Consider the following 22168-nt stretch of genomic DNA (forward strand, 5'->3'; position numbering starts at 1 on the left):
CATAAGTCATTTAAAATGATAGAGACATCATAAAAACTATGTGCTAATACTGTAATTTATTGTTCACAATATTATCTTATATCACAGAATTTCCTAAAAGGGAAACAACAGGTTATATGAATGTAGGAGTGCTAGAGTCTCAATTGCTTCTCTTTATGTATCATTTCTTTCTCTAAAGGAGGCGGATGTGCAGGAGAGCCGGTTGAGCTTCATGCCCAACGCAGGGAAAGACGGAGCCGTGCCCAAAGCTGCTAATAATGCAGCCACAACACCCTCTGGCCCAGCCCTTACTGCAGGCAAGAGTCATGAGGAGATGAGAAAACTCTTCATCGACCGAGCCAAGAAGATCGACACTGTGTCCCGTGCCGGATTCCCACTAGCCTTCCTGTTTTTCAATATTTTCTATTGGGTTCTTTACAAAATCCTACGCCACGAGGTACGGTAGTAGCACAGCAAAGCTGCATCAATGAACTCTGAGGTTTCCTGCCAAGTTCTATGCTAAAATTACTATGAAACACTGATGTCAAGGACTGGTGGTTAATTTCAATAGTTTGTTTGTGTTGTACACCCATACGAAGACACTGCACTCACTATGCAATGGATAGGTACCTGTAGGGCCTCTAACACACCTGTCCCACAACAAAAGTGGTCAGCACTTCTACACACCTGTTAAACACAGAAGCACAGTCTGATACTGACTACAGCCCCTCGTACAGACAGATGTGTGTGTCTTGCACTGGTTTTGTCAACTCTGTTGTCTTACAGCTTTACTGCCAATGTTCTGTGTTGTATTTTTGATATACAGCTATTGAAAAATGGCAAGAGTGCAAGAGCAGAAATGTATATTATACAAATATCCAAACACAAACTACTAATGTTGATTATTTTATAAGAAAGAGTTGACTACTGGTCAGTGTAATGTATCCTAAATCATTTTGTCCCAACCTGATTGTTGACCAGCTCTAGAAACCAGCATCCAGGCCAAAAACATTCTGAGATAAATCTCAAGAATAGCCCTGAACCAGCAAAGAAGACTATTGTGTTTACAGCTAGCCTACATGAACACTTTAACATTAACTGCTTCAAGGAAACACATTTTGAAAACTTTAATGGGTAGCGTACTGTCAGTAACCATAAAGAAATTGAAACCATCCTTCAAGTTTTTCTCAAACAAAAGCATTATTGTTCGAAAACCATTGCCAGTCACTTCAAACTAATGATGCTACCGCAAAAATAGTGAATACTGTCACACGTATTGCAAATTCATGAATGGAGAAATGAATTCAAGGAGGGCTTGTTGGGACAATGTTGCAGTCAATGTGTTTTCTGAGACAAGTCCTCGGACAAAAAATAGTAATGCAAAAAATATAAATAAGATTCATAATGAAGAACATAATTTGAGTGGTTTTAAACTAATCTAACTGCATGCATGGTGATTGTATAACAATGAATTCTGAATAGACGTTATTAAATTATACTAAAAGAGAACGATATTTAATTCTGCTTCTGAAGATATCCCTAAGATATTGCAAATATATTTAAAAACATGTCATGGGAAAATGTGTACTTGGAATCAATATTTATCAATGTTATCAATATTTATTTTGTCGAAATTCAGAATTATCTGTTCACTTATAAACACTGTTCAAAACCAGACTTTCTTAGACCTTTTTTGTTTGTTTGTTTTGTTTGATTTGTCCCTTGTCTGGGTGAAATGTCTTCTTTTCAAAATGATCTGCTGAAAAACTGTGCCACACAAATGATCAAAGCATATTTAGTCTCACACATTCCTAATAGATCTGACAGAAGCATTTGGCACATACATTCATCATTGAAAGGACACAAGAAGTTAATAGACATTTACAGTATAATGCAAGAGCATTTGTAATTTATTTTGTATAAACATTATTAAATGTTATGCATGAAACTGAAGTCTGTTATACTTTCACATTTTCAGTATGAATTGGACCAGCAGTCAATGTTCTCTCTGCTATTATGTTATTCTGTGTACATCTATAAATACTTCTACACTTTACTTTACAACAGTATAGCTAACGGAACAGTTATAATACTAACGAAATGTATTAAAATTTTGCAACACAAAATACTTTACGTTTGTGTTTATTTTAAGTTAGTCAGTAATTAGGCTGCGTTAACATAAACGCTGTAATGTAAAGTTCTTTTCATATGTTTACTGAAGAGCTCTCTGAGAAAGCCTGAAAAAATAAAGATGTTTATAAAAGCATCCGTTGCCTCTTGTTCATTTAGGTGCGTTCATGCACTCAATCCACGTGTGTGTACTTGTACACAGTTCAACTGCCGCCGAGCAGGGTTCCTCAAATCCAGCCCTGGGGCCAATGCGCTTCAGAGTTTAGCTCCAACCCTGTCAAACTCACCTACCTGTGATTTTCTAATGATACTGAAGAAATTGATTAGCATGCTCAGGTGTGTTTGATTAGGGTTAGAGCAACTCTGCGGGAAAGTGGATCTCGTGGGCCAGACTTGAGTATCCATACTCATAGAACGAACGCGCGGAGCGCTCACAACATGGCTAGTAATCATCTCTTTGGTGTAAATGACAGTTTTTAAAACGACACTTGGCCGTCTGTGTTTACTGTAGTAATACTTAACTACACGCCCCCTTCTGACTGTACGCCTACATAAAGCAGTGCGCGGTGCGCTCGGCGGTGAGCAGCATGAGTCTCCACGGGAAAGTGGCTCTGGTCACCGGCGGCGCACAGGGCATCGGAAGAGCCGTGGTGGAACATCTCCTGGGGAATGGGGCGAAGGTTTCGCTTTGTTAAATTTCTTTTTAAAATGGACGCGGATTGATCCAATTAACTGTTATTAAAACTTGTCTTATTAAAACGTCTTTATAATTAGATTAGTTGCCTGTTTGGGGCGATTGTTTCGTTTTTTTCATCATGCATAGTTGCGTCTTTTATTTATTTGTTTTAGTAATACGTTATTTACTTTTTGAAATTCAGGTTGCACTGGTAGACCTGAACCAATCTGTGGGAGAGGAATGTAAAAGTGATCTAGATGGCCATTTTGGAGAGGATAACAATATTTTTATCCAGTGTGACGTGACTGACGCGGGGAAACTTAGAGGTAAAATCTTTTTTCTTCTTCTTAGAAAATGTATAATATCTTCTCTAACCAGGCTCAGTTTGAAATGGATGTCTTAGAACGAAACAATTATCCACTTTATATTGCGCACCTGTATGTGCAGCGCATCTTATTCCTAAACAATGTCTCATTGTTTGGGAAGTGAATTAGGTCATACTAGACATTTTTAGGCCCTCAGGTCATCACTGATTAATGTTACTGGGTTTTTGAAGTTTTAACACTATCAAATGTGTAGACTTTTGTTAGGTTGCTTTATTCTCCAATACCAGAGTTTATGGGTCGGTGGTGAAGGGATTGTTTATTCCTGTTAAACTTGTTTCTAAAGACACACTTACCTAAGAGTTTAATTAAATGTTTATTTGTGGAATGCTACAGCTGAAAGTCAGGTGAGGGCACATGTAGACTTCCACTGGCTGTGTTTCAAAACCTAGTGAACTGTCTAGCTGGACTGCTAATTTGGTTTGAATACATAGCCACTTTGTACTGCTGTCAAAAGTGGAACTATTGCAACATTGCTATTAATTATTATAAATGAAAACACTGCTGTGATTTCTTTCATTAGATGCCTTTCAAAACACAGTAGAGAAGTTTGGTCGGTTGGATATTGTCATCAATAATGCTGGAATCAACAATGAGAAGAACTGGGAAAAGACCATTGAAGTAAATTTGGTGAGTTAAACATCATGCTTGAAATCCAATCTGTAAGAGAGAGATAAAATGGATAGGTCATGCCAAACTCTTGCATTTCAATTTAACCTCATATCATTGGACACATCTCATTATTTATACAGCTAAGAGTGGATCATGTTTTGTGCTTTAGGGCACAACATTCAACCACACTTCAGGATAGGAGTTCACTAAAAAAATACTCCACCCCCTGCTTCCAGTCCAAAAGATTTCACAGCAGTACATGAAATAGGAGCACCATTATATGGCACTTGTAGGCCTACATATGCACTGTATGAAATAACTTACAGACCTTTTAAATTATGCTCTGCAGAGTGATTTCATACATGATGCAGTATAATCATGTTTGTTCATAATAGTCAACATAATCTCGGTCTCATAGAAAACATCTGTTCACTACGTGCTAGCAGTTTTACACAACTGTTGTCTTCCTCAGACATCTGTCATACAGGGGACATATTTAGCACTAGAACACATGAGTAAAGAGTACGGAAAAGAAGGAGGGGTTATCATCAACGTTTCATCTATGGCAGGTAAGATACTGATAACTTTATCATGCGTCTTTTATATGTGCATGTTTTGAAAAACTTAGCCTAAATATTTTGTAGCCTGTAGAGAGTGTTGTGCTTAAGAAGGTTACTTTTTTTTTTAGTTATTAGCAAACTATAGAGTGAGTCAAATAAAGCAAACACATCTGGCCCGGTTAAAAGGGATTCTGTTGCCAAGAATCTACCTACTGTTGAAAAATGACACATGCACAATTACGCCTACATGTAATAAATTGCATAATAAATGCTGTGCATTTACTTGACGATTGACTTGCTTGATGATTAAGATGCAAAAGAATTAGAACGTTTTGCTAAACTTTTGGACACACCTTTTTTTTTTTGTAAGAATGCAGTTTTAAATGATTCAGGAGACCATAATGCAAATAATAATAGCAGTCTCACAACAGCTTGCACAATATTAACCTACAAAAGTGTCTGCTTTTAAAAATGAAGTTTTTGTTGTAAACAAATTTATATAACTTTAAAATAAACTTTAAATCACCTAAAATATGATTGAAATGATATACATTCAAATGAGAAGATAAAGCAGCTTTATTCTACATGAAGTGGGTTTCCCCTTAATGGGTGCAACCATGTTGTCTGCACAATGAACACAATGTTTTAGTGTGATGCAGCAACATTTGATAAACAAGCTTAATGCAGCCACACCAGCAGGTGTCAGTATTTAGTCCAAGACCATTGCATCAAAGAAGAGTCAGTGTAAAGTAAACAATCTTAAGGAAATATTAAACAGCTGCTGGGATATAAAGTAAATGTCTCACATGATTTATTTACATTACATTACTTGGACGCTGCTTAGATACTGTAGGGTGACCTAAATTGCCTAAAATGTCCAGGTTTTGGCCTTTGTGCTCCTACTGACGATCTCATTATATGAGTCCTCATACATTATATGCACTTGCATTGCTTTGACAGTTCTCTGTAGGTCCCACCTTCTTGCTTGCCATGGTTGGTTTATTACGTATAATGCCTGCATGCTATTGGTCAAACTTTAAGTCAATACCTTGAAAAAGTATGAAGACGATAGGAAAGCCAATCCAAAACCCAGACATTTTTGGCAATGTAGAAAGGATAAGTCTGAGAGAAAGATGAAATTTGTTCACCCTATAACTTTGTTTTAAAACCCCATCTTTCTCTTCCTCTGTGACTATTCAAACAAAAGCCCAGCAAAGCCAAGTTCCCACTCAAAAATATCACCAGATTTATACTTAAGCACTCCAAAAGATGCCAAAAAATCCCTGGAATCATAAATCAGCAGCAAAACCATTATCAGCTTATCCATCTGTCATCAAATACCTGTGTTTTGGTGTCACTGAGCAGCTGAGACATAGATAAACTGATTCTGGGCACTGTTTTGAAGATATGAATATTATTTTGTGTGTAAACGTATGTGTGTGTATAGTCTGGATGATGAATTGTCTGGCTGACCGTGAACTTGTTATAAACCCCAACACGTTCCAGACAGGTTTAGACTTGGATTTGTAACAGCCTTTTTTTCCCTATTAAGAGATGGGATAAAGGATTGTTTATTTCCCTCACTGCCTCTCAGGTTTCTTTAATGTAACACAGGTGATTACCTCTCTTTGTGATTGGAACAACTCTAACTATTAATTGTTACATTATCAATGTGTCTGGATTAATGAAGTTTAGTTTCTCATATTTGGACATTGATTTGCTTGTAATTTTGAGGAAACTGTCTTTTTCTTGCATCACACGCTCATCTGTAGCTTGAAGCTTTATATTGTTTGTTTAACCACACAGTACGTTGCATTAATTGTTACCAGAAACAAACATTTAAAGCAATGGTTCACCTGAAATGAAAATGTGCAGAAATGTACTCTCCCTCAGGCCATCCAATATGTAAATGAGTTTGTTTCTTCATCAGAACAGTTTGAGAAATTCAGAAATGCATCACTTGCTCACCAGTGGATCCTCTGCAGTGAATAGGTGACGTCAGAATGAAGAGTTCAAACATCTGATAAAAAATAAGAATCCACAAGTAATCCACACCACTCCATCAGTTAATGTCTTGTGAAGCAAAAAGTTGTTTATAATAAGCAAATCCATCAAAACGTTTTTAACTTTGAACCATTGCTTCAGACTAAAATTCAAGTCCTCTATCCATAATATTGCTTTCTCGTTTAAAGTTAAATGTCTCAATGATTGTGTGTGGGTTTTTTTTTTTTTTTTTTTTTTTTTGCAAAGAAGTTTTGCTTTTCACTTCACAAGATGTTAATTGATGGACTGGAGTCACATGGATTACTGGATGATTCAGGATCAGCTGTTTGGACTCATTCTGACAGCACCCATTCACTGCAGCAGAGGATTCATTAGTGAGCAAGTGATATAATGCTGAATTACTCCAATCTGTTCTGATGAGCAAACCCCTCTACATCTTGGATTACCGGAAGGTGAGTAAATTTTCATTTAAGTGAACTGTTCCTTTAAGGCTAAGTTAAACTATGGGCCTGATTCAGTCCACTTTACCTCTGACAGCACTGAATCAGTATTAATGAATATAAACAAAAACCAGAAACTTTTAAAATAATTGAGAAACTAATTTCTTAATCAAAATAACTATTTATTATACTTGCTTTGTGCAACTCTCACAAACCGTGGAATATTAAACTAGGCGGCCCTGAGACCGGCGCTATAAATTAAACAGACCTCATGTAGCTAAAAATAGTTCATTTATAAATATAAATTATATAATCATAATTTGTCCACAAACTATTACATAGAACAGATTCATAAAGCAGTCTACAAAAGTAATCTCATGTCTAGGACAGAAATACCTAACCATGCTGAATGGAAACATGTCTTTTTAGGATGATCTCATTGTATGGTTTCGTTTTTATGATCTTACCCCTTCATTAAAATGTTTACAGACAAGAAAGTTTGACTCCCATAAAGATGTTAATACAGCCAGAATGGGAAACAGAGCCGCCTTGTATGCAAAAGTGGGTTATTCACTGCATGTGCATTAATGTTGTGCTTTAGATTTGTTCATCCAGAACACACAAGAACTGTTTAATTGTAAATACAGGCTCCGCTATTTGCCCCTGGTGTCCTTAGCTGCCTAGGTCTGATGCTGCTTGCTTGTAAATGTTGTTTATTATAACACAGCCTGAAAGCTAAAGGAAACCTTGTTCCACTTGACCTTTCCAATAACCTTACACATAAGAAAGCATATAATCAACACTACACGCACGCACACGTTTGTTTTTGTGAATTGTGGGGACATTCCATAGGCGTAAGACACTGTACAAAACCATATTTTCTATCGCCCTAAACCTACCCCTTACAGGAAACTTTGTGCATTTTTACTTTCTCCAAAAGAAACTAATTCTGTATGATTTAGAAGCCTTTTGAAATATGGGGGGGGGTCCTCAAAAGCCACCTTCTCCTTGTAATAACTGTTCTGCCCATGTCACTATACAAATCTGTCCTCATAGGTCACACACGACAATAGGGGAAAATGCAGATGACTCCAAGGTTTTATTTTTATATTTACATTTAGTCATTTAGCAGACACTTATCCAAAGCAACTTACAAATGAGGACAATGGAAGCAATCAAAATCAACAAAAGAGCAATATGCAAGTCCTATAACAAGTCTCAATTAGCTTAATGCAGTATGCGTAGCAAGGTTTAAATTTTTTTTAAAAGACTAGAGCAAGCTAGTGTTTGAGTTTTTTTTTTTGCTTTTTTGTATAATAAAAAGAAAACAAATAGATAAAAAAAAAAAAGCTTTTCTGATCTTTTTGTAAGAATAGAATTAGAAAAGAGTGCTAGAGTTAGAGGGTCAAATAAAGATGGAAGAGATGTTTTTAGCCGATTCTTGAAGATGGCTAGGACTCAGCTGCTGGGGTTGAGTTGGGCAGGTTCCACCAGGAGGGAACATTTAATTTAAAAGTCTGTGAAAGTGATTGTGTGCCTCCTTGGGACGACACAAAGCGAAGTTCATTTGCAGAACGTAAGTTTCTAGAGGGTACTTGAGTCTGAAGTAATGGATTTGGTTAAAGGGATGCAGAGCCAGTGGTGGTTTTGTAGGCAAACATTAAAGGAGCTAGCTTTGAGCTAGCATTGGTCCGTGGCGATTACGCAGTGGGTGGGTGTGTTCTGGAACTCCACCTTCTTTGACGCACAATTTAATTATTTTATTTTTCTCCCGGTTCGTTTCTCATTCCACGGAGGTCAGGCAGGAGAACAACATCTCCAAGTCACAAGCTACATAAATACACTGTCGAGTAGCTGAGCTGCCACAAATATCCGCACCTTTACGATCGTTCGCAGAGAAACTTTTTCAGAGAAAACATTTAATTCCTAGAAAAATTGCAACCGAGCTCGTTGTCGACGACCCGGAGTTATGCAAAAAGCGACGTAGAGAAACATCAGATGCAAGTTTTCCAAAGCCATGAAAGGAAAGTGTAAAGATATTGTCAGGATCCTGGACTGTTTTGTGTTTTTGCTCCTCATGTGTTCCCTGTGACCCAGTTTCTCCCCAGTCTGATTGTTTTAATTTGCTCCAGGTGTGTCTCATCGTCTTCCCCTACCCAGTGTTTATAAGCCCCAGTCCTTTCAGTTAGTGCTTGTCGGATCTTGAACGTCATTCCTAGTGTTTCCTGTGCCTCCCATGCTCCCAGTTGCTGATTAAAAGACTTGTTTGTGAATTCCTCGTCTCCTGGCTTCCTTGTTCCGTGCGCCCTGGCAGAGTGTGACAGATATAAGGTAGAAAGTACCAAATGCATGTTTCAAATAAATGTTGCTGCTGCTATTGATCTTTCAGTAAGCGAATTTAAAGGGTATACAATAAATGAAATGCCAAACGAACATAAAATAAACCTTTGTTTTTATCAAATCATGACACCACAAAATATAAAAAGGTGTAATAATTTATCCAGTTTAATATAATGAATTAACACTAATAAAGTAACAAACAGGTTTGTGTTATTGAGTTGACTCAAATTTTTCCACATCATGCTAAAGTTTTCAGACTATAAGCCATTCACACTTAAAGGACTGATTATGGAAATGGAATGCTTTTTTTTTTTTTTTTGTATTGCACACGATACTTGACGTTGAACTGCTGTTAATCATTCTTTTGTCTATAATATTGTGACCATTGGTACCTGTCTCACACCTCGATACACCATCATTGCATTGTTGTTTTGTTTAGGGCATATGCGCGAGTGGCTCGACAAGTGATTACATTAATTTATACCCCACCTCCAGCAGCGCGGGGGGTATCGGAATGTTCGAAAACGGTATACCATCGCTCAGCCTTTTCTAACTTTTTGCCCCCGAACGAAAACTAACTTCTTTTGAAGTACTGTATATCAGGGCCTTAATGCTTTGCTAAATTTTATGCGAGCAGCTATTGATAGCCAGTGCAATTTATTTTTTTATTTTTTTTAATATCTCGATTGATTGAATTTATAGGTCCATAAAGCACCAAACTGACCCATAAAGTTTAAAGCATTAGTTTAGGAAATTGTTCTCAGCTCTTTGTTTCCAAAGAGCCGTTTCGCTTTAAACAGATTCAAGAGCCATTAGGATTTTCATGTGTGAATTAAAGAAGTCCTCAGCCTTGGGAGATCCAGAGATTTTTCCATGACGAAGGTACTGGAAATCATTCACAGGCTTTGTTTTTCTAGTCTCAATAAGATGACAACCTCGCTCTTTCAAATAACAGACTCTAGTATTGCAGCCCTGGTTACAAAACCCTTCTTTCAGTCAACTGGAATAATAATGTCATGAACTAATATTGTTCCAAACTTGTTTGACTTTTTTTCATCTGTGGAACAAAAATAAGATCCTGCAGAATCTTCACACAGCTCTTTTCCAATGCCATAGTGATTGTATCCGTTTCAAAAATGACTCCTACAAAGAACACATTGAAATTTTAGTCATTGCCTAATAATCTTGACTCAACAGTTCTCAAGTTACAGCTCACTGAAGGTCAAGGAGGAGAACAGATTTGTGAACTGAAAAAAAAAAAAAAAAACCTCTACCAATCCAAAGAAAAAAATCATTCACTGATCTGCTTCTCGAGTTCAATTCACTGACTCAATGATTCGGTTGCAGTGGACTGCTCACTGGAGCGGAAGATTTCTTCTGAAATCACCATTTCTGAAATTTGGCTTGCTTCTCACACAAATCTACCGCATGGTTTCAGAATGCTACTTCTATGGTGCATTTTTGGAGCTTAAAAGACATGCTCATACCTTTTAAAAAAATAAAATGGCATTTTGCATTCTAGTGGACAAAACATAGTATACATATTTTACATATGACATTGTTCTTTTTGAAATTGGTATTTGTTTTGCTTCCTCCTAGCATTTCTACATTCTCCTCACCAGCCAGTATACACAGCGACAAAGCATGGGGTGATTGGATTTTCAAGAGCCATTGCAGTGAGTACGTCAATCCTGTCTCACCAGTTTACCATAAGCAAAGTTTACTGGAACCATATGTAAATCTGTTCACTGAAAGCTGGTATATTCCAGCACAGCCCAGCTTTTTCCCTCCGAGAGAGTAGATGTGTTTGCTCACAGATAGGATCTCTCTCCGCTCTGTGTTGACACATTCTTTGCGCTGTGTGTGTAATTTAGGCTGACCGTGTTTGGACACGTTTTGTTGTCGGCAGGATGCATCAGAACAGGGCAGTTATGGAGTGAGGATCAACACACTATGCCCAGCCTTCGTGGACACCCAACTCCTTCACACTGTGGAGCACGAGGAAACCATGGGCAAGTTTGTCAAGTACAAAGATGAATTCAAGCAATGGATGGACAAGTATGGCATTCTTAAGTAAGTAGAGTTCTGTTGAACTACCTGTTTCTTCTGAATTAGACTTAGTAGTTTAGCTTTGTTATATTCAGTCCACTGAATAAACTGTTTGCTTGGCAAGAGAGCAACAGCATTTTCTAGATGATGGCAAAAATCTGTTTCCAGACCTTTACCGCTGCAAGTAAATAATCAGTGGATGAACTGCATGTAAACCTTTAAACTTGCCTTTACTGGAAGATCTAGACATTCATTTTGCACCACCCATTGATTAAAGGTGGATTAAACTGTTTTGCTTGCAAAATTTGACGTGCGCTTAAAATTGAATCAAATCAACCTCCTCCACCCCAACAAATCACCTACAGTATTACTGGCACTTTTTTCACGCCTTACACTATTCTTTTGGTGTTGGTGGATTATCTGAAATTGTTCTATTTTATTTTTTCCAATAAAACATTTGTCTTCCTCAAACACTCTGTAGATACATGAGGGATGAGTTATTTGAAGTTAAAGAATGTCAACAAGAACATAGAAAAGATAACAAAGATGATTGATTTAAAAATGCAAAAATGAATTACCTTGCTTGCTTTTTAAATCCCACATTCTTTACTGAAAAGTGCTGATTTAACATATAGAAGTGACGAAAAAGTGAAATTTGATTGTTGTGTCTGTGTTTATATCTACAGACCATCTCTGATTGCAGAAGGAATGCTGCGAATGATAACAGATGAAAGCCTAAACGGAGCAGTGATGAAGATCACCTGTTCTAAAGGCATTCACTTTCACACCTATGAACCTCTTTCAGCTTGAGAACATTATAAATCCATTTGATGCCTTCATCAAACAAGTTTATTTTTTCTCTCCTCTCCATTCCTCATCAGAACTTTTATTTTATTGAAGTCCAGTGCAGACACCTCAGACAGCTAGTTGAATGACACAAACCTATGGCCCATTTAGATTTTCCTGTCTATCATTTGAAAACCAAAAAGGACTGCATACTGGTATTTGGGCCTCTTTCTAAACCGGTTTAATTTTTGTGTAATGCACTTGAGCATTAATTTGTATGCAACTGCTTTACTGTGAGTAATTGGTTTTGAGAAAATCATATTTATTAATACAGTTATTGTTTTTGTGTCAATCGTACCTCAATATTGCAAACCAATGATTCTTGCAACGTTTCTTTTTTTTTTTTTTTGTATAATATTTTAGATGTATGGATATCTTTGTGGCAAAGAGAGTATTTTATGTATACCTTATGTATAAATCAAACAAACTTCTGAAAATACAAAGGAAGTGTTATCTATATTTTCTAGCTTATTAGTTTATTCTACTTTTATTTTCCTACTGTCTTTGTTGTGGCTAAATATAGGCTCTATTTTTACCCAAAACTAATCCAAAATCTGTAGTCTTGCAGATTTTGAGACCAGCTACTATATACAACGTTCCTGTCTACATTATAAGACGCACTGTTCTGAAATGCAAATCCAGAAACAAGTGTCACCTGCCAGCTGTTTACATCAATGCCGTTGTAATGTGCAGGAATCTGTACTTTTTATAATCTGTATTTTTATACTGTGACTTTACAAAATTCCTTTGATGAAACATCATAGGGATGTGACTCTGCTTTCATATGACAGCAGATAAAGATATGAAAGTCTATGAGGACTGGGAGGGAGCAGTTAGAATGATGACTGTTTGATGGTCAGAGCTTTCTATCTACATCTGAAGAATTCTTGAAGGAAGTATGTGATTCTATATTCTACAAACAGTTCCTCATTCAATTCTTGCAAAAGCAACAACTGAACCACAAATGTGTTATCCCTTTTAAAGTAACACTGTCTGTCAGTATGCAATAGTTCTGGTAATGCAATACACGCACGCACACAAAGCACAACTTTAATACCACTTGTTAATCTTGGCAGCTGTGTTTACATCAATGCAGTTGTAATGTGCAGGAATCTGCACAATTGTCTACACTTACCGCATTACCAAAATGGATAACTCCTGTGCTTTCACATTTTAGTTACGTAGGTAAAGTCTATTTCCAGCAGTGCAGTTTTTGTTATTTTGTTAAATACAAACTAAGAATAAATGTTTTTATGAACTGATGTAAATGCAGCCAAGCAAAAATTAACTGCAAATGGTTCAGTAATAGTACATATTGTGATATGGCACACATCTTGGTTAATCAATGATAAGCATCATGGCTTATTCGTTTTAAAAACGTTAATCAGTACAATCACAAAGTCAACACTAAAGTCTTAATAAACTATACAAGTGCCCTAGTTGGGTCATAGGGGTTCAATTTGGCAATAACAGTTCCAGTAATCCAGAATTTCACTTTTTATACTGTGACTTTTCAAAATTCCTTTGATGAAACATCATAGGGATGTGACTCTGCTTTCATATGACCGCAGATAAAGATATGAAAGTCTATGAGGACTGGGAGGGAACAGTTAGAATGATGACTGTTTGATGGTCAGAGCTTTCTATCTACATCTGAAGAATTCTTGAAGTATATGATTCTATATTCTACAAACAGTTCCTCATTCAATTCTTGCAAAAGCTACAACTGAACCACAAATGTGTTATCATCCCTTTTGAAAGTAACACTGTCAGTATGCAATAGTTCTGGTAATGCAATACACTTGTTAATCTTGGTTAACGCTTATTTCTATGTAAACATAACGTTACAGGTTCTTACAAGTTACCATAAGTTATACATGTTCATTAATGACACCTATAGTAATTAATGTTAACATACAGCAACGTCTCTGTACATTTATAAGCTGCTGGTCTTCTCCTTTAGGTCTTTTTAACAAGGGAAACTGGCAGAGAAAACACCCTGACACACTTTAATCAGTAATTGAAGTGAGCGGAGACCAGATGAGCCAGGGCATTAAGGTCACACAGAAGGCCCTGAGGAAGCTTGGGTGGGGTTTTGAGTACAGGTTAAACAGATGAGAAAGCTTTGTCAATCACTAGTAGTACCTCAGCTGAAAGATATGCAGCTTGCTTAGCTCATTGTAGGCAGGAAGTTGTGACATGAAATTAAGAGTTTGTTGAATGACATGCCTCGCTGTTTGTCAAAACCAAAAAAACAAAAAAATATTTCATGACGAGGAAATGTATGCTCATTGGAACTGATTTTCAGAGGCTGTTTTTGCATTTATAAGGGATTTGAATAAGTAGTTCAACTTAATTAACTGAAATCATTTCTGGTCACTGAAAAATCCCCAATTTGCTAGAAAGAAGCAGAAATGTTCTTCCACTTTCACTGAAGTGTTTTGGAACTCCTCCATGAGTAATAGTTTGGAGAAAGAAAGATGTTGAGTGTTTCCTTGTGTCTCTGGCATTTTGTGTGTGATCTCTGCAAACGTTTATCTTTTGGTCACAGATGCAATACTTAAAAAAGACGACCAGCAGACTTAACATGCATTCGGTCTAATCCTGACTTGGAAGAGAGGAACAAAGTTTCCTGAACTAACTAGCTAACTAGACAGACAGTAGGACAGAGATAAACAACAACAACAAAAGTTTTTTAGTAATGTATTAGTTCACTAATTTTACACATTATTAGTATAAATAAATACATGAATTATTACTTTATCATTCTAATTGAACAGTGATTGAGAACGTGAATTGTGTGGCTCAGTCGGTTATTTTGGTTTGACAAGTGTAATCACTAACACAACCCAGTAATCCAGGATTATGCAGGTAATTTTACACAAAATCTTCATCTTTGACAGCGTGTTGATAGTTTATTGGCGCCCCCCTCAGGACAAATGTGACCCTGGACCACAAAACCAGTCAAAAGTGTCAATTTTTCGAAATTGAGATGTATACATCAGCTGCATAAATAAGATTTCCATTGATGTATGGTTTGTTAGGATCAGACAATATTTGGCCGAGATATAACTATTTGAAAATCTGGAATCTGAGGGTGCAAAATAATCTAAATATTGAGAAAATCACCTTTAAAGTTGTCCAAATTAAGTTCTTAGCAATGCATATTACTAATAAAAAATGAAGTTTTGATATATTTACAGTAATAAATTTACTAAATATCTTCATAGAACATGATCTTTACTTAATATCCTAATGATTTTTGGAATAAAAGAAAAATCGATAATTTTGACCCATACAATGTATTTTTGGCTATTGCTACAAATATACCCCAGTGACTTAAGACTGGTTTTGTGCTCCAGGGTCACAAATTATATGTCTGTTGGGTAAAAAACCAAACAATGTAATTCAGTAGCTTGTATCTTCTCATACTTCCATAAACTTTCATATCTTAAGTCATACATAATTCAAATATATAGAAAGAGCCAAATGATTTTTTTAGTGTGTGTTTAAGCTATATGAGTTTCTTCTCATCAGGATCTGCTCTTGAAAACACTTCCCTGTATATAGATGCCCAACAGTGACTTCTGGACGAAGAACCATAAATCACTGTAATTATTTTCTGAAACATTCTCTAAGCACCCAGCTTGCTTCCATTTCTTCCTCAGAAAGAACTTTTGCTGAAAAACCATGTTAGAAAAGCAATAGAAATTGCTGGTGAAGTCCAAAGCAAATGTTCTATGATAAAAATGTTCTAACAACATCTGCCAACATTTGTTTACATTATATAGCACTTCACTTTTACAGTAGTGTTGGGTATCAAGTCCTAATAAAGATCCAAAACTCCTAGTGTTTTTATCTAATATCATTTTATATTACATAATAATAATTTCTGCTTTTCATACATGTCTTCTGTTTGTAACATTAAAGACAGTTACTAAAGCTAAAGCTGAAAATTGTACTGCAGAGAGCTGTTTTTCGCATGTCTAGACCCACTACTTCACAGTTTATTTGCCTAGATGCATTGGGTGTAATTCATCAGCAGTTCTGGAGAGGCTTAAGTGTTTTTAAACATTGTTTAGAACTACAAACAACTCACACAGGACATATTACAGAGTGGGCCAATGGGACAATTACCTCGAGGTCTCTGGCCTGACACCCAGACATAAAAAAAAATCATATAGACAGATGAACAGCAATTAAATGTGTACTGACAGCCCATACAGAAATATATACAGTAGGTATATCAGTATAGACAGACAGATATATATATGCAACATTATTTCCTATCATTTGAACCAAATCTTGAAATTGAAATGACAGATTAAGTTCATTTACTCTTTTTTTTTTTTTTTTTTTTCAAGAATCTCAGTTTTTGGGTCTGAATGAAATATCTGAAAGGCCTTTTTAGTTTCCAAATCCAAATCTGACCTTGACAAAATCTATTAAAATTGAGGTAAAACAAAAATAGACTTGAGTATTTGCAACAAAGAAAGGCTAAAAGCTGTGATAAGAGACATCCCTTCCCCTACATTAAATGGCACATAAGATGTTAGGCCGGCCTGCACAGTCTCTGGGATGTCTCACTCCCTTGTACGTCATCCATCCAGTTAATAGAGGTTCAGTTCAGTTCTCACTGGGAGCAAATTTTGACACAGTATGAAGCAATCTGTACAGGAAAGGATCAGAAAAGGAATAGTGTAATAACAGCCAAATAACTGTTGATTTCGAATCATTCAAGAGATACTGGTGCTCCTGCTAAGCAAAAAAACTATTTCAGTGGCAAACATGCCTCAGTCCTTAACAAAGCATTGCAACTTCCTTTGAAAACGTTTGGTCTCACAGATTTGATAAAGTAGGTTTTGCTCAATGAAGTTGTGCATTTTAATTTCAAGAATAAATTACTATTTAGCAAACAAACAAAATAAATGAACAAATAAACAAATAAATGTTGAACTTGGCTCCAAAAATGTTATTACATTTATATTATATTATATATTTTTCTAATCTACATTTATGCATTTAGTAGATGCTGTTTATCCAAAGCGACTTACACAAAGTGATTCACCATAAAGCCAACAAACTATTATATTATTATGTTTATTATATTAAAATATATGCAATAATTTTTTTTTTCCTGATTAGTATTTCAATTATTTCATATTAGATTTTTACTTTCTTCAGAGTAACTTTTTACAGAAATACAGAATTTTGATTATTCTGTATTTGGATCACTTTCCAGCCATTTCATTAAATGAATGCTGACTATTAAAGGGGTGGTTGACTGCTATTTCACTTTTTTAACGTTAGTTAGTGTGTAATGTTGCTGTTTGAGCATAAACAATATCTGCAAAGTTGCGGCGCTGAAAGTTCAATGCAAATGGAGATATGGTTTAAATTTCTGGCAGTTTAATGCCTACAAAAACGACTGGTAAGGGACTACACCGAGTTACTTCCCGGGTCCGTTACGTCACAAACCCAGATAAACCCCGCCCCTGGGAACACGCAGCAAAGGGGGCGAGGCCATGCTGCGCTGAGAAGAGGAAGAGAAAACTAGGGGTGCACGTAAAAATCTATTCATATATGAATCGCGATTCTGTCTTCTAACATTTTTAATGGATTCACAAGTTTAAAAATCATATGTTCAAAAACAGAGATCTTAATCCTGTTCTTCGCGTCACCCTGCTCTGCACACCTCTGCATCTCTCTCTCTCTCCAATTCAGATCAGTTCCAACAATGAGAAGCGTTATACATGGACGCGCGTGCGGTTGCTGTGCTGTATTAAATCTTTAATCAGGATAAAACCGTATATTAAAAGCTAACAGAAGCAGTAGCACTTACAAATAACAGCGTATCTAAAAGTATGAGCCAACAACAAACAAAAAAACATGCCATTAAGAGCCGTGCTTGCACAGGTTCTGCGCGATCCTCTTCACTAATATTCTCTGAGTCTCAATCGGGCTCAAACTGATAAGCAATATAGACAACCGTAGCACATGCCGCTGAGCTGAGGGGCGGGACGTTTAGACATGCGCTAGAGGCGGTTTAGCCAATCACAACACACTGGGCCAGCTAACCAATCTGAGCCCATCGCGTAATTCTGATGGAGGGGCTTCATAAAACCAGGAAATAATCGGGGCGTTTATCAGAGAAGGGACAGAGCGGTGTGGAATAAAGGTAAATTATGTGAAAAATAATGCGTTTTTAAAAAAACGAAGCATGAACACATTTGACTGCACCCCATAAATACAATCAAGCCTAGAAAAACCCAGTCAACCACCCCTTTAATACTAAAAATTAGGCAAACCTTTAGGAACCAATTCTTTCTATTAACTAGTTGCTTATTAGCATGCCTCTTATTAACACATTGGCCGTTTACTAGTATTTATAAAGCACATATTCTGCATGACCATAATCTACATCCCTAATCCTAATACCTTACTATTTATTAATAAGCAGTAAATTAGTAGTTTATTGAGGCAAATATCGTAGTTAATGGTTTGATAATAGCGAGAATTTAACCTTAAAATAAAGTGTGACCGAAATGTATGGGTAATAGTAATTTTAAATCTATTAAGCAATTAAATATGCCATCTGTCGTTTGAAATTAAACAGTTATAGGCCATGAATACTATTTTCCCTACTATTTAGTTAATATAAAACAAAGGCTGAATAAAAAAGAAAATCAAAATCAGTTTAAGAGGTTTTATGGGAAAAGTCACAAAGTAGCTGAACAAACATAAAAATGATTTCTAAGAAGCAAAAATCTAGATGACCCAAAAGTGTCCTCCCTTGTCAAAGGGAAGAGGAAATGTGCACACATGCCATTATTGTTGGCAGAAAGGCAGACAAATCTAAGATAAGCAAGAGGCGTTTAGTTCATATATTCTTTACGGACTATGGTGGGAAAATCTAACACAATATTATATATTCTGCCGGTTCCAGTAGTGCATGCAGGAGATATCTTCAATGTAAACACAACAGGGACAGTCTCTTGGGATTGTGTCTGTAGGCATTGTAAACTCTGCTGCTTTTGCACACATTGCCAAATACTGCATGAGCAGCCTGACATCTGAACAGGGCATTTTGAGTTGATCCCAGACCTTAAAACTGAAGACAAAAACTTGACATCTGAAAGACGATTTGCACAGAATGGAAAGTGTACATTCACTGTGTACATTCCCACTGGTGTTACTAAGGACTTGAGACTCAATCAGCTTGCAGGTTTACCGAGAACCCCTATGTTTATTTTACATCAGGGGGACCAAGTGGCCCAAATACTCGCCTATGTGCTCGTTTCTAATGATAAGATGTTATTGTAGGGCTTCCCATGAGCATGTGAAAACTGTTTTGACTGGCAGGCAATGAGGTCTTGGTGGCTAGCCAAGGATAATAACTCGCCTCTCTATTGGCAAAGAAAATAAGCATTGAGAGTGGTGTAAATTTGTAATCAAGGGACTCTGAGGAAATTATTTTCGGAACAAAACCATGAAATACAATGAACGCCAATTTAAGGGGTTAACAAAAGTGCCTCCCAGAGAACAAATATTTAGCCCATAAGGCAACATAAACATGTAATGCAAGTAGCTTGATATTATTAATATTGTAAATGTTCTTGCAAATATTCTACATTAAAATCGAAAATCTCTCACAATAAATACAATAAATAAACACAATAATAAAGCTAACAAACATTTTCTAAGAATGTTCTCATTAAATTCTGAAAAGGTTATTTTTGATTGCTCCCTGAACAATGTTTTCTTGGTTATGCGAATGTTATATTTAGGGGACTATCCATTTTATAATTTTGCATATAATATGAGAGAGTTATTTTTGAATGTTCTCTAAATGTTCTGAAACAAGTAGTAACATTAAAAATGTTAGACGAATGTCCAACTAAAACATTTCAGAAAATAACTTTCATGAATTATGAATTTTGCGCTAACTTTTAGAACGCTATTAAAGATGAGATAATTTTGAGAATTTTTTTTTATTGATGTTACTGGAAGAAAGTTTTTTTTTTTTCTTCATGGCTTTGAGAGAACCTTGAACGTTCTGTTCCCAGGTAGCTTTTTAACTTAAAAAAAATTATTTCATAACCAAAATACAGCTTTATATAGCTGAAAGTCAAGGACATCATAAGTAAACTCATCTGTGATTCTAATTATCTCTCTTTCTCATTTCACTCTCTTCATCTAATTTGCTTATGCCCTCCAACCTCTAAAAATACTCTCATTAACTTGAGTGATTAGCTCAATTAGCCTTGCACTTCTCAAGAGGTGCAGATGCCTGCATGGCTGCGACAAACTAATCAGGAAGGTAAAGAGTTCATAGACATGCATGAGGTCCTGCTAATTAGAAGTGAAAATGAACCTAATGTGGAGGGATCTGGAATGGCCAGGCTGCTGGAATGGAATGAGGGGAGCTTGCATAAACATACACATTTTAAGAAAGAGGAGGAATGCAAAAAGTGTTCCCTCTCACCCACTTCACCAAGTCGTTTCTCTCATCTCCCCCACCCCTCTTTCAAGACAATGATTAATGAGAGCAGGGGATTACAGCAGCACTGGAGAGCAACAGAGCCGTGCGTTCAATGGCCAATCAACAAAACCTAATGACACATTCATTATGAATGGATCCCTGTCCTCATCTTTCATTCACTCTCTCCTTTCTTTTAAATAAAGACCTGTGCAGGATTATTATTGCAATTTAGGAACCATCATTGCAACACATTACATCATGGTCCAGCTCCAAACTATCCAGTTACAGTCAAAAAGTAAAGCAAACTTCCTAGTTTAAAAGACTAATTGTATTGAGTGTTGTGGAACACTTTATTTTCTCTCAATTCAGTCTTCATGTCAAAATGGCTAAGCAGATTTCAAATTAGTGCACTGCCTCTACCTATGCTCTTAACTTTAGACTAAACAAACTGACTGCAGAAGTTGATGGTATGGAGATTTGATGAGCCTAATAAAATAAAATGATGAGATCATTTGTTCTAGTCTCACAAAAGTTTGGGTTTTTAATGCTTTTGAAAGAAGCCTTTTATGAAAGAAGCGTTTTATGATCACCAAGGCCATAAAAACATACTTTTAAACAATTAAAATAACTTTTCTATTTGAATATTTTAAAATGTAATTCACTCCAGCCGTTACTCCAGTCTTCAGTACATGATTCTACAGAAATCATTCTAATATGCTGATTTGCCGCTCAAGAAATATTCTTATTATTGTCTATGTTGAAAACAGTTGTGCTACTTAATATTTTTGTGGAAACTGTGATAGTTTCTTCAGGATTCTTAGATGAATAGAAAGTTCAAAATAATTTATTGGAATTTATTGGAAATAATATAGCATTCCTAACATTATAAATGTATTAATTGTCACTTTTGAGCAATTAATAATAATAATAAGTGCATACATACACAAATAAAACAAACAAACAACTGTAACGTCTACTCCCCACAAGATGCAACTACTGAGAAAACCTGCATGCAGTCTCAAGGAGAGCAAAGCAAAGTTTTCCATTCACATCTGGCGCCTGCCAGAGGCCTGTTGATTCCACAGGGGGTTTCTGGGGCCCAAGTTATGATGTTATGTAGCAAGGTCACAATATGAGTCAATGACATATATGAACATGAACAAAACGTTTAAACATGTAGTTGTCTGCCAAGTTCTTGGAAATGTTTGCATTTAAACATTTTCAGATATTAAAAAGTAAAGCAGTTTTGTTAAAATCTAAGAAAAAAACAAAATGACAAAGTACTTGCGTAGTATTTTCTTGTATGTGTGTATATATATATAAATAAAATCAAGATTAATTTTAGCTCAGAAATTTTACATTTAGAAATTAAGAGAAAAATGTAGTGACACTTAAAAAAAATTACAATTTAAAATATGGCATTATAATATATAATATATATATATTTTTGTCAATAATAATACTAAAAAGACATCACTGACCCATATGCAGCCATCAGCAAAACCCTGTGTCTAGTGGAGACAATGTGCAGCCCCTTCAGTTTAGTGAGCTCCAGCTGTTCAGACAGATGCACATCAGTTCCCAAACAATCTGTCTGAGCATCTCTCCCAACTCTGACTCCTATTCCATACATGCACACGCACACACCAAACATACGTACAAGACAG

General features: G+C 36.1%; 2 protein-coding genes across 3 annotated transcripts in view; both read left to right on the top strand.

Moving 5' to 3' along the window:
* Positions 1 to 2238, top strand: part of LOC306873535 (glycine receptor subunit alpha-3-like) — a 69318-nt gene extending 67080 nt beyond the window's left edge. The window contains exon 9 of the mRNA XM_079422887.1: positions 179 to 2238. Within this exon, the coding sequence (XP_079279013.1) occupies positions 179 to 445 (267 nt within the window). The 3' untranslated portion in view covers positions 446 to 2238. The remainder of the gene's footprint in view (positions 1 to 178) is intronic.
* A 414-nt stretch (positions 2239 to 2652) lies between these two features.
* LOC306873948 (15-hydroxyprostaglandin dehydrogenase [NAD(+)]-like) lies at positions 2653 to 13284 on the top strand. 2 transcript variants are annotated; one of them, XM_079423552.1, is made up of 7 exons: positions 2653 to 2789; positions 2988 to 3111; positions 3692 to 3798; positions 4253 to 4349; positions 10724 to 10800; positions 11034 to 11197; positions 11860 to 13280. In XM_079423552.1, the coding sequence occupies exons 1-7, from the start codon at positions 2697 to 2699 to the stop codon at positions 11981 to 11983; spliced, it is 786 nt and encodes a 261-aa protein (XP_079279678.1). In that variant the 5' UTR covers positions 2653 to 2696; the 3' UTR covers positions 11984 to 13280. The 2 variants fall into 2 exon arrangements, with proteins under 2 accessions (XP_079279678.1, XP_079279679.1); XM_079423553.1 differs by having other exon boundaries at positions 2693 to 2789; positions 3692 to 3789; positions 11860 to 13284.
* The last annotated feature ends 8884 nt before the right edge of the window (positions 13285 to 22168 follow it).

Source organism: Barbus barbus (assembly GCF_936440315.1).
Source record: "Barbus barbus genome assembly, chromosome: 8".
NCBI lineage: Eukaryota > Metazoa > Chordata > Actinopteri > Cypriniformes > Cyprinidae > Barbus > Barbus barbus.